Here is a 13,716-nt window from a genome sequence, read left to right as displayed (position 1 = left end):
TTCTTGTGATAGATTGCTAGGAAAGATGTTGCCAACTGGCAATCACATGCCAGAGAACAGACGAAAAGCCCGCAAAGTGGTGACTGCATTAGGGATGGATTATGATCACATTCATGCTTGCGTGAACAATTGTGTGCTCTTTCGTAATGAGCATGCCGATTGTGACACATGTCCATCGTGCGGGGAGCCTAGGTTCAAAGAAGGAATACAGAGCAACAGAATTCCACGTAAAGTTTTGAGGCATTTTCCACTCATCCCTCGCATCCAACACATGTTTAGATCGAAGGGTACGAGCGAGCTTTTGAGTTGGCATGCAAAAAATCGCTCCACATATGGTATTATGACAGTGCCAGCTGACTCACCAGCGTGGAAGCACATAGAGGACACATGGCCAGAGTTCAGGGATGAGCCTCGTCACTTGAGGATTGGGTTAGCTAGTGATGGAGTGAATCCATTTGGGCACCGCTCTACTTCATGGAGCACTTGGCCGATGGTTGTTGTAAACTACAATATTCTGCCTTGGGAGGCAACAAAAAAGGGAAACATTTTACTATCACTTCTCATTCCAGGAAAGCACAAGGTAAAAAACATGGATGTATATCTGCAGCCTCTTATTGATGAGCTTCAAGAACTATGGAGAGGCATAGACGTCATTGACATTTCACGGCCACCACGAGACCGCAAAGCCGTCATCAAGTGTATCCTCATGTGGACCATGCATGATTACCCAAGATTTGGAGAGGTATCTGGTAAGTATACACATGTTAATTGTACTCTTTGCTTTAGGTTTATCGTCTCATGTGTAACGTTTGTTTACCTCTTGGCAGGATTGGCAACATCTAGACATAGTGTGTGTCCCACTTGTGGCCCTTCCCTTGTGATAGAGAGACCTCCTCTTCTTGGGAAGGTGATCTATCCCAACAACCATCGCTTCCTACCTCCTTCACATCGTAGATATGCTCCCCCTATCAATGGAGTGCAGCCGTTCCATTGGAACATGGCTGATTGGGCGAAGCATTGGGAGGAGCATCATGGTACCTCACCGCCTCCCAATGGGTTGCCAAAGGGTATGTCGAGGTACTCAATCTTCTTGTCGCTCCCCTATTGGGCTTCGTTGAAAATTCAGCACTTATTGGACCCTATGCATGTATTCAAAAATGTTGGGCAAGCTATATGGGATCACATAATTGTCAAGAAGGATTCATTGGGTGCTAGGGAAGATTTAAGAGTCATTAGACGTCTCCCTCCTTCAGCCACGCCCCGCATGGGGGAGCGGGGAAAGATGATTCTCCCAAAAGCACCGTGGATAATATCAAAGGCAGACCAAGAGCGAACAAAGCAAGTTATTGCATCCATCAGAACTCCAACGGGATATATGCGGTCACTCAAAGGTGCTTTCACAAAAACCAAAAAGGGTGGCTCCACTCAAATGTATGGATTGAAATCCCATGATTGGCATAAAATCCTTCAGGTAAGAGTAGAACAGTTTGTGGTGTCTATGTGTCCTTATATATAGGTTGACATTCACTAAGATGTTTTATTGCTTGTAGTTTGTACTTCCCATAACTATTAGTGGTTATGGGGACACTAAGGTGAAGGCTGCAATATTCAAAGTGGGTGAGATTGTGAGGTAATGGGTTTTTTTCAAGTACTATATCATGTTGTGCATGCATGAACTTTGGATTTTTTTTTCATCTACTATATAACGTTTGCCCTGTAGATTTGTGAGCTCCAAGGAGATAGAAGTAGAAGCCATACCAGTAGCCCATCAGCTAGCAGTAGAGGTAGTGTGTGCTATTGAGGATGCATTCCCACGTACAATCCTTGTTAGCCAAATACACCTATTGCTTCACCTTGTTGAGGAGATTGCCATTTGTGGGGTGGTTCACTCTAGATGGATGTTCTTCTTGGAGAGATTCTTGAAGACTTTAAAGGATTTTGTTAGATTGAGGTCACAACCGGAGGTATACAAAATAAATACAATATAGATAGCATTTATACGCTATGGAGTTACTAATAAAAATATGTGGTTTTAATGTTTTTAGGCGAGCATGGCAGAAGGTTGGGTGGTGCAAGAGGCATTTGTGTATGTCTCACAGTATCTCATCACAGTGGATCCATCATTGCCTCGTCTGTGGAGTGAAGAAGAGGATCCTAGGAAGCACTCAACCATTCCCAGTGGAAAAGGCTCACTCTTGTCATGGATAGAGAGTTTCATGCCATAGTCAACAACTACTCTTTACTCAATGCCACTATCATGACCAAATGGGTCAATATGTACTTGGAAGCCCGCGCAGCTAGAGAAAGGGATAGAGATGCATGGAAGAGGTCCCATGGAGGTAGACGTGCACCTCTTTTTCCTAAAGAGCTTGCAAAATATCCTGACTTGATTCAAGTAGAGTGGATCCATAATGCCATGACCAATGCCAAAGCACAAGGAGAACAAATAAGCCCTAAAGAATGGGAGTATGTGCGAGGATGCTTGCGCAAGGTGAGTGTGTATATGTTATGTATGCATGTATGCAAATCACTTAATGAAATGCGATGTAACCTCTTATGCATTGTGATTGTAGGGTCTCATTTTCAACTCCATTTGGTCCGAAGGCCGACATTTTCGCACCCGCAAGATAGATGAGCGTCGGACCACTAATGATTGTGGCGTGATGGGAAACTTTGACACAACAACAGATGAGGTCAGATATTGTGGTACTATAGAGAGAATAATCAAAGTGGATTTCAGATCTTTTCACAAATTCCTCTTTGAGTGTCGATGGTTTGCGGGTGAGGTCAAAAGACATGAAAATGGGCTCATTATGGTGGATTCCACCCAATTCCATCGGGGAAAAACTGACAACTTGGTGTATCCTAGTAGTTGCGAGCAGGTAATTTAGGCTATGTGCAATTAACTTAAATTAAAAATTTAAGTTATGTATATCAACTTATTCTTAGTGTGTGACGTATAGGTCTTTTATGTGCCATGTATATATCAAAGAAGACTTTGGTATGTCATTCCAGTCACGCCGCGGGGTAGATCTATCTTTGCAGAGACGGACATTGAGCCAGTAATTGATCCCATCATACCATCACCACAAGATGCAGAGGAAGATGTAGTAGAAGTTGAAGAAGGTCAGCCAAGCCTTGCAAATAGCCATCTTGAGGAGGAGGAAGAGGGAGAAAGCGATGATGATTCTACAGGAGGTGATGGAGAGGAGGAAGAATCTCTAAATTTGTTTATTGATTTGAATACTATGGGTCTAAATATGGATCCTAGTGCTTGTAGAGATCTTATACAAGATGAGAATTAATAAAACTCTCCATTCTTTCACTTGGTGTAGTATATGATTAATTTGCAAATGTTTCGCTATGTGCTTATGAATAGTATTTGTAATGGTTTTGTTGTGAGTTCAATGATTTATGTATAGAATTTTTAAAGTGAAAGAGAGATTAAGTGAAGTGAGCAAGCATTCTGGAGAGTGTAGGAGTTGTATTGGATTTAAATGGAAACCCGCGGGGGAGGGAGGGGGAAGGGGGTCCAGCCTGTCTTAGCGGTAATGTGAGCGGCAATAATCGCGAAAATTTACGCGATAATATTTGTGATAAAGTGCCGCTTCAGCATCAAAAGGATTCTCTCTCCTCATTTTGAATTCCTCTCTCTTGTTTTGCGGTAATGGCCCGCGGTAAACACCATGATCTCTCATAGTGAATCAGGTAGTGTTGACTCACTACATGTGTTGATGTCTCTTACCAATGCTTGCAACTTACCTTCTTACCTCTAGTGTTGCCTTAAATCTTGCAAATAGATAGCATTGCTTTGAGTAGTTTTTCATATTAGCTTGTAGAGAAAATATGCATGACCATGTCTTTATTTTTGTGATACAAAAAAAATTTGGATAAAACAAAAATACATATCCACTATGTTACGAGATGGGTTAACATTTGATAGTTTTTATCAAATAATATTTTTTGATAAGGAGAAATCCAATTGTGATGCTTTTCTTCAAGACAGTCTCAAAATCTAGCTTGGACTTTGCAAGTTTCATAAATGAAAAATGAAGTAAAGTTCATTTTCCTTTGTGAAGTCTAAAGAACATTTTTTTTGTTCAAAATTTGGAGAACTTATCGGATTCTGCATACCTTTGATGGTTTTCTTTGAGGCAAGCTCACAATCCAGCTATTCTTCACATTTAAACATACTTGGGAATACTAATTCAAGGGTCCAAATACACATTGTATGGGAGAAGTAGGGTTTCCTTTTAATTGAAAAGGTATAGATTAAAAGATTTTTAATCAAGCCTCAATATGATGCACGTGCTATGGACAGTTTGTGTATAGTGAAACCTTTGAGTAGCAAAGATGGTCATAATTTATGCAAGGTGTTGTCATTATATACTTTAGTAAGCACACAAGTTTAATAAATTATGTGCTTTTCTTATAGACACTTGATAAAGGTGGTCAAAAAAATACAGCAAATGTCGTTTTTTTGTGGTTGTGATAGTGGGTAGCACCACAAGGGGAAAAGGTACAAGTGAATATGCATAGTGTGTTGATGATAGCTCCATGCATCAGATGGAAAGTTATGATATGATGCATGTTGTTTGATTATTTAAGGCCAATTTGAGATTGGCATATGAGAAGACATAGTTCATTTTTTGTATAACGATTTCATAATTCTCATGGCTATGTACAGTCAAGGATTGATGCTCTAATTATGACATGCAAGCCATCCACTTGATTGTCACAGGGATGAGAGAGATATTTGGGGAGCTATTGACTAGGTGAGTACACCATAGGCTGGAGAGGTTTAGAGCATCAAAACTTGGGAGGAGGAGATATTAAAGCATGCACCCAAAACTACTCGATGGTACAAGGAGGGGGGATACAGAGGTCAAGCTAATACACAGTAGGAGATCAGAGAACTCACTGTAGGAGGATCATCACACTCGAGAGGAGAGAATAGTAAAGGTGGCGTACCACGCTCAAAAAAAGTGGGTGGAGGGGTAATTTACCTCTTTACCCAAAGATGTTTTAAGGGGGAGGTCCCACTTAGCAAAACCCATCACCACTATGTTAAGTGAGTAGGGTTAGGAAATTATAGGGGATAGGTCATGCCACATGGGATGGGTTGTTTTAGGGTCCATTTATTTTGAGCACCTAGTAGGTGGCAATCCCAAAAAAGTAAGGTTAAGAGAAGGTGATAGTGCTACACATGCACGAGAGTGTTATCCCATATATTGGGTAAATAAGTAGTTGAGGAAACTATCCTGCTAGTAAACCACTAAAAAAGTGACCTCTATGTGTGTGTGTGTGTGTGTGTGTGTGTGTGATTTTTCCAAGCCAGAAAATTATAAGGGTCCGGCCATGCCACATGGAATGAATTGTTTTAGGGCCCCTTTATTTTAAGCACCAAAAGTGGGTGGCAAACCAAAGAGCTAAGGTCAAGTCAAAGTGATAGTGCTACAGAGGCACAAGAGTGACATATCAAATGTAGAGTAAATGAGTAATTGTGGATAGTACCTACTAGTAAACTACATAAAAAAAGTGACCAGGTACAGACTCAAAGTAATCACCCACAAGACAAATAACCATTTACTACATCAGTAGCTCCAGTCTAAGTGTGTGTAGTTGGACGAAGCAATCAAAGCCAAATGAAGTGACAGAGAGAGAGAGAGAGAGAGAGAGAGAGAACAAGAGTTACTTCTCTAGAGAAATATTATTCATGTTGCCTAGATCATGCTAGCTATCTAGCCATGATTTTCTCTTGAGGTGTCATTATAGAGGATGTCTGAAGCAAAGGTTCATGCCATAGAAAATTTATAGTTAGAGTCTTCATTGTGGGCTAGGAAGGGAGTAAATGGGTGCACCCCTACGGAGTCTGGAAGAACCTTTCAAACACTCGTTAGATGCTATTTCTTTGGGTCATTTGAGAGGTAATAAATGACGCAAAGAAGAGAAAGGTAAAATAAAATTAGAACTCTAGCCCATGGCCAACTATTGTTGACTTGGGCATAAAAGACCTACTCTCTCCGCTTTCAATTCTTTGTATGGAATCTACACAAGATACTCCACCCACTCTCCATTTTAAAGACTACACAAAACCACTCATGATTTCAATTTTCATTTTTTTGAACTCATCACTCTCAATTAGAGGGTCAAGCTAAACCACTAGGCTACAAGCCTATGGTGTCCTTAAGCATTTTTTTTTTAAGATTGAAACAAAACCCTATGGTGTACTACCTACCGTTGCAGAATCTCAAAACCCATTAATTTATCTACAAAATTAAACTTCAAAGGAAAAGTAAGTGCCCCTATCAGTATGGTCACCATCACCCACTTTGTGGACTTGTCGTCCGATTTATGGTTGGCTTCACCATAGCCCCTTCCCTTCATCCCTTCCTACCTCTTCTTACATGGCATATCTTAACTTCTTGCATCCACCATTAGCATAGTGGACACACACATTTCACCTCACTGCCTCTTGTTTTGCACGAGATGCAGTACCCTAGTCGGCTTCATACATGATGAATGTTGCACTCATCCATTGTGCCGCCAGACAGCAAAATCTCTCTCTCTCTCTCTCTCTCTCTCTCTCTCTCTGCTCACTTCGGTTTGTCTCTGTATCTTTGTCCATGCCTCCGCCCACACATGGAATCTCTAAGGCTCAAAAAGCAGCCTTGTGCTAACACACTATCTCATGCGAACGAGGCTGCAGACAGTAGTCATGGCATCCATGTGAGGTTTCCCCCTTCCTCCGGTCTTATGGTGTGCCCTCCCCACCTCCTCCCCTTCTCACCTTCGAGCCATGGAATTCTCTGTAAGTAGACCCCATCCACACCGTCCCTTCAGGAGAGTAGGAGGACATTGAGAGCTACCCAACCCCAGTTCCCACTAACCCTCATCAACCCCTACCACCTTGTGTCGATGCAACAGTGACGATGTAGGACCAAGAGCAGGGAGAGTAAGAGGAGGAGCGTTGCCAGGTAGAAAGAGCCCCGGAAGCCTTGGTGACCCACGATTTCTCCTCCTGTGCTTGTGGATGCCTTGCAAAAGTTTATCAGCTATCTCTTTGACATCTTTTATTGGGCCCCCTCCTCCCCGCGTCTCCCTCTCTTCTATGAGGTTGAGCTCGCTAGGTGATGGTCGTATCCCTCTCATCATCACCACAACGAGAGGGTGGACTCTTGAAGAATGGGCATGTTGCCGTGCAGATGAGAGAGAGAGAGAGAGAGAGAGAGAGAGAGAGAGAGAGAGAGAGAGAGAGAGAAGTTTTACACATGTCTTGCATAGTACAAGAAAATCTCCTTGTCTGTCCTAACCACACACACCCCCACACACACACACACCCTCTGCAAATGCGCACATCCTCTTGCTACACTCGGGGCCCCCATCGTGCAGATGCGCTCGAGACAGAGAGACCAGTCACCAGGTCTATGATCTGCCCAATGCCATCAAGAAGTGATTTGTCCTTCATACCTCTCTCTTCATGTATCTCCTCCAGTTGTCATAGGCCTTTCCACGTCAAAAATATCTCTCCATTCTCACTGCAACCTTTGCCTTTCTTTCGATATAAAAGAAGGGATCTTTCAATATTCCCTTTAATTCGACCCAAAAACAAAAAGTTTGCCACATCTGCTTGCTCAAACGAGGGGAAACTAGACCTATGTATGGTTATTGATATTTAAATCTTTACCTTGAAAAAATGCTTTCTAAAGCTAACAAGGATTATCGTATATTTGTGAATTTTTTTCAAGTAACAACAGCCTTTTATAACATCTTGCTCGTCGGGTCGGGAGCACGGGTAAGAACTCACTCTATTAGGGTTTGATGTGGCGGCTTGGGTGCCGTGCGCAGTTTGGGGGCTCCTTAGGTGGGTCGTCTCTGGGATGTGGCGGCCACGACATAGTGGAGAAGTTGACCTGCATGCTAGACAGGCAAGCCAGGATTTGTGGCAGGGTGCGGTGCTGATGGGTAGGGGTTGGTCACTCGACTGTCCTGATCTCCTGTCTCGGCTCAGTTCTCCTCTCAGGGTGGCCCTATTTTTTCATATGGGATTCGGACGATGATTCGTCTCCGGCTCGAAGAGAAGCAGCTCGTATGTGGTTCTCTAGGGCATCACTTTCATGGCTGCTTGGTTTGGGACATGGCCGGTGTTGCTCGCTGAGGGGGTGTATCTCAGCACTAGCAGGATTTGCTCATTCGATGTGGTCTGGGTGGCACTCTACCGATGCATGGGTGTTGGTGGTACTCCTCATCCCAAGAGCCCTCGGTTTGTGTGGATCGTGTGCTCCGTGGTGTTTGAGTGGATCCTGCAAGTCTTTTACTGAGGTTTTCTTCTTCGTTTATGGCTCATCTGAGGCATGGCTATGTTTGGTGACAGCATATCTACTATGGTGGCACCGGAGGACCTCGTGGGTGAAGGGGACTATGGGCCCCGCCCCGCCCCTTTCTTGTTCGGCTTTATGGCATGCTTCTGTCGAAGGTGGCTCCATACTCAGTCGTGGTACGGTCTTTTGTCGAGGGTGGCTCCCTGTTCAGCCGATGAACAGTCTATGGATTTGGGTGGATGGTGGTTTTGCTTCTGTTGTTGGGGATGGGTGGCTCCCCTGTCAGCTAGAGTATTTTCTGGAGTGGTGATGGTTACGGTAGTAGCGGCCATGGCTTGGTCGAGCATGGTCTATGATAATTTATTTTTTTGGTGATGATAATACAATGCACTCACTTATTGTGAGTTTTGAAGAAAAAAACATTGAACTTTCCTCATTTGCCGTTTCTCTCCTCCATTTTCGAACACATAATCACTCGTATATCAACATTCCTAGCATGCACAAATGTATTCACACATAAACACACAAGCAAGCCAATACACTCACTCACACACTGGTAACTTCCTACATACTGGTAACTTCCTTATTATATTAGGACGAATCTCGTGGGATTCCTTCCCAAGGTTAAGCTTCTCAATTTTAGTTTCGTGGCCAAAATTAGGGCCATAGGTTTTGAGCTCACATCAAATGCACGAGGAACCTCTCATGTTCTCATAAACCAACCGAACACGGACCTTCACTGCTTAGATAGTCACCCAAAAATATATATATATATAAAACGCAACCCCCCACCCCGCACCCCCCCCCCTTTTCTTTCACGATTGGCTAAGCAGAGGGTTTCTCCTTATATGCAATCACCTATGCTTGCGCCTACAGCCTTTTCTTCATCGCCTTCTATTTTCTGTTTTCGTTTAAGATGAGAGCATCTCACTGAGATGCTCATCCAATTTCTTTTGAAAAACATAGGCACATACTCACACACTAAAAAAAAATCTAAATAAGACGAAAAAAACATCCACTTCTCTTACAAATAAATCCTTTTTTCACAAAGGCACGAGAAATATATAATTTTATACCTAAAGAAACTTTACGAAAAAAGGCAAATGAGCAAAAGCATCCCTTAAGTATCTTGTATGTCAAAATCTACTTCTCATGTCTATGTTTGCAGCCTTCCTTGTGAAGAAACATCTTTGTGTAACACAAATTTTGTTATGGAATCATGTTGGTGGAAGCTCCATCGAATCCGGAATCAGAAGTGCAAGCAACACAAGTAAGATTGTTTGGGGGGGTTCGCCACATTGATGTATTCTTTTTTGGATAACCCCATGCAAAAGATATGTCAGTGCTCTTTGTAACTTTCTGTGATTAATGCAAATCCAGCTCAACGGAGCACTTTTAAAAAAAAGAAACACCTTTGTGTCACTCCATTGGGATTGGTCACTCTATGGAGATATCAAGATTCCCTAAGTGAAGTTGTTGAGCTAAAATATCTAAGAGGTTATCTTATTTGACTCACCCTCATCCATCAACAATATATTTGCGTGAAATTGATCTGTTTTCACTTTTAGCCAAAAGAAACCAAGTTTATAAAAATATACCCTTGAATATTCTCTACCCTCCCCCCTTCCACATCTGCTATCCCATTTGTCGTGAGAGAGATAGATAGAACTTTGCACAAGCTATTCCTACCCCTTCCCTCAACGGGGCATATTGCTCCCTTGACTAGCAATCTCCGTGCAGCCCTACCACATAGGCACAATGGCTGAGTTGAGGCTCATGAGAGAGAGAGAGAGAGAGAGAGAGAGAGAGATTAGCCTCTACTTTGCACCCTCCTACGATATGAGAGATAGATGTGTTCATGAGAGTCATAATATAGCCCACACTGTGGCTGGGAGAGGAAAGTGTGTAGGTTTGAATGATGGCAGCTGAAAATGTGAGGGAAGCAAGTTTGGATGCGAGCAAAAATTGAGCACTCTAGTAGTGTGTTGTACTCAAACTCTCAAACTTGCAGTGAGCATGATGTGCAGAGTAGATTTTCCTTTTCTTAATTGCCCCAATGCCTTGTCTCAACATCGAAGGGAGTGGGAGCTAAGCCAAATGGCTCCGATAGTTTGTATCACCAATAAGGGGATATGCTCAAGCATATAAGGGTGAGTACGGTTTTCTCCTTCCTCAAAGAATATGGTTTTGTAGTTGGGGGCAATGTGGGTGGTGTAATGTATGAAGTGCGACCCATCAGATTCTACCCCAAGCCATAATACGATAGTGTTGCAGAAAATATTCATTCACTTGGGAGTCTATTGAGGCAAGTGTAATACATCCTATCTCCCAAACCACTTCTTTATGTCTTGCATCCATCCTGTGCTCAAGATATTGCTTTTATGTGTCTTTTGAACTTTTTTGCTTGCTTCCCATGCAATTGTAGGAAGTCGATGTGAGGGGTATTTATTATGTACTCCACAACCCTTTCCATGCCCATAACCTCAATTGGAAGAGATCCCGACTCAAGAAGTAGGAGCATATATGGTGTTTGTGTCTTAACTTGGAGAAAATTTGAAAGAAAACACTTTTAGACATTCTCAAACTCTTTCCAAGTATATTTTGAGATGATTCCGCCCCACACTTCAACTCCATAAAGAAGAACCGATGTCAAAAAGATACTTCTTGAGAACCCAACATTTGATGTTTTCCACATTACACATGTTCCCAAAAATATAGTACGCTCTCTTCCTATCTTCCAGATGATGCATAGCACATTCATGCTACTTGTGCCGAATGGCTTCGATAGTTTGTATCACCAACAAGGGGATATGCTCAAGCATATAAGGGTGAGTACGGTTTTCTCTTTCCACAAAGAATATGGTTTTGTAGTTGGGGGCAATGTGGGTGGTGGAATGTATCAAGTGCGACCCATCAGATTCTTCCCCAAGCCATAATACAATAGTGTTGTAGAAAATCTTCATTCACTTGGGAGTCTACTGAGGCAAGTGTCATGCATCCCATCTCCCAAACCACTTCTTTATGTCTTGTATCCATCCTGTGTTCAAGATATTGCTTTTATGTGTCTTTTGAACTTTTTTGCTTGCTTCCCATGCAATTGTAGGAAGTCAATGTGAGGGGTATTTATTATGTACTCCACAACCCTTTCCATGCCCATAACCTCAATTGGAAGAGATCCCGACTCAAGAAGTAGGAGCATATATGGTGTTTGTGTCTTAACTTGGAGAAAATTTGTAAGAAAACACTTTTGGACATTCTCAAACTCTTTCCAAGTATACTTTGAGATGATCCCGCCCCACACTTCAACTCCATAAAGAAGAACCGATGTCAAAAAGATACTTCTTGAGAATCCAACATTTGATGTTTTCCACATTACACATGTTCCCAAATATATAGTACGCTCTCTTCCTAGCTTCCAGATGATGCATAGCACATTCATGCTACTTGTGATTGACCAGAACTTCAAAGCCAAGGTACTTAAAGCTCTCAACGGCTTCAAGTGTCTCACTCACACAATGCATGGCTTCTCCTTATGGTTCACAAGCGCAACCTTTGTTTTGAATTCATTCATAATCAGCCCACTATGAAAGCAAAAGTTCTCAAGGAAAACCATAAGCTTTAATGCATCCTCTAAAGTGTGTGATAGAAGCACTACATCATCCGCAAACAACAAAAGCATGATTATCACATTGTATATAGTAACCTCGTCAATGTCTTCTTGTTACATGAAGTACCATTTGCTCCAATTGATCAATGCATAGGCCAAAGAGAGTTGGTGACAACGGACATCCTTGTTTAACCCCAATAGTGCTTTCAATTTTTCTTGGAAAGTCCTCTTCCATTATCAATTGACATATCACCTTCTCATAGACTCAAGAAACCGCAAGCATAAACTCACTTGGCAACTGGATTTCTTTCATTCTTCTCCTGAAATTGTTACGTGGAACCATATCAAAGAATTTCTTGAAGTCCACAAAGAACCTATACAATCGTTTGCCTTTCCTCCATGAGAACACAAAGAGTGGCAAGATGGTCAATGGTACTATAAAATTGACAAAAATCCGTTTGTCCTTTTCCATGATTACCATTCTTTTCAACCCAGACACTCAATTTTATCTCCATTATGCATCCATACAACTTTGCTATAAGAGCTCCAATTATTATAGTGTAAAAGTTATTTACATTCTTTACATCCCCTCCTTTATGCAAAGGCTTGACCCAATTAGTACTCCAACCACAAAGGCATACCATGTTGAAGTGCAAGGTTGAACACATTACACATCCAATCATGTAATAAATCTCATGTCCATTTAGTCATTTTCAGCTTGATACCTTGAAAATCTCATGCTTTACGAGTGGCTAACTTTTCAAACCCACCACACACATCCTCAATACTAAAAAAAGAGGGAATACATGGGAGTGAACCATAAAATGTTATATTTTTGGCATTTGGTTGCTTATATAGTTGCCTATAATACATGTACATATCCATAAGACTTAAGTTACCAAAACTCTCAACCCGCTTGTCCTTCAAGTGTCTCCAAAATATTTCAAATTTTTCACATGGCCTTTTCTTGGACTTGAAAAAATTGGCACTTTAACTTCCATGTTCTTCTCTTCTTCTGAATCAATGCCTCGTATGCACGCAAATGACTTTGATGGTTATCTTTGTCCATAGTTTCATTTAGCTTTATCAAGGATATTTTAGCATCTTGGCACATTTTATAAAACCACGTTTTGTGTGACCTACCTTTGTTAAAACCATGGACATGATTTATGGCAAAGCATTTTTGGCACAAGAACAAATAACTTTCTTGAAAGCTTCCCATTTAATTTCCAATGGTGCATCATATCGGAGCTTTGTCATCCATAAGTTTTGCTCAATCATTTCAATATACATTGGTGTCTTTTTGAAATCCATTCAAAGAGATAAATGTTCTTCACTTTGATAGAAATTTTCATGCTTAGTTGTTTCTCCACATGTAAGGTCAATACATAAGGTTTGATAGTTTTTTTTTGCAGTCCATTGACCAAGTATAAACTCTTTATGCTATACATGATGGCTTTGGAGAGTAGCGTGTAGTCAATCACAGTATCGCCATTGTGTTTTCTACATGTCAATCCATCAATTCCACTCCACAAATATATAACATTGGAATGAGCATACCCGTACTATTGCACGTGTAAAAATAGCTTTCCATTGTGATCGCACTCTTTCTCATTTATTAAAGTACGACCATACAAGTGAACTTCCTCCAACTCACTTGAGATTTAAGACTTATCAAATTGTTGTATATAATGTTGTAATGTTTTGTGTGGGCATTCATATCCCAAAGACAATAACATCACCATTGCCTTTGAAATAAGCAATGCTCTCTTCTAATTCAACAAGTGG

At 41.5% G+C, this 13,716-nt stretch overlaps 1 protein-coding gene across 1 annotated transcript; it reads left to right on the top strand.

The window, feature by feature from the left end:
• Positions 1 to 7,790: 7,790 nt before the first annotated feature.
• Positions 7,791 to 9,145, top strand: LOC147463505 (uncharacterized). Its single transcript, XM_086529092.1, has 3 exons — positions 7,791 to 8,024; positions 8,106 to 8,238; positions 8,375 to 9,145. Exons 1-3 carry the CDS (start codon positions 7,881 to 7,883, stop codon positions 8,629 to 8,631), a joined length of 534 nt encoding a protein of 177 aa, XP_086385218.1. The 5' UTR covers positions 7,791 to 7,880; the 3' UTR covers positions 8,632 to 9,145.
• Positions 9,146 to 13,716: the final 4,571 nt, after the last annotated feature.

This window comes from Adiantum capillus-veneris, chromosome 2 (genome assembly GCF_014529385.1).
Source record: "Adiantum capillus-veneris isolate H3 chromosome 2, ASM1452938v2, whole genome shotgun sequence".
NCBI lineage: Eukaryota > Viridiplantae > Streptophyta > Polypodiopsida > Polypodiales > Pteridaceae > Adiantum > Adiantum capillus-veneris.
Note: the sequence above shows the minus strand (reverse complement) of the source record. Positions and strands in the feature narration are given on the sequence as shown.

Bases quoted from the DNA above. Each gene is read 5' to 3' on its own strand.
- LOC147463505 (XM_086529092.1), top strand. From the start codon at position 7,881: ATGTGGCGGCCACGACATAGTGGAGAAGTTGACCTGCATGCTAGACAG. The intron at 8,025-8,105 runs GTGGCCCTATTT...GTGGTTCTCTAG, and splicing joins GGCTCAGTTCTCCTCTCAGG to GGCATCACTTTCATGGCTGC. The intron at 8,239-8,374 runs GTACTCCTCATC...GTTTGGTGACAG, and splicing joins CCGATGCATGGGTGTTGGTG to CATATCTACTATGGTGGCAC.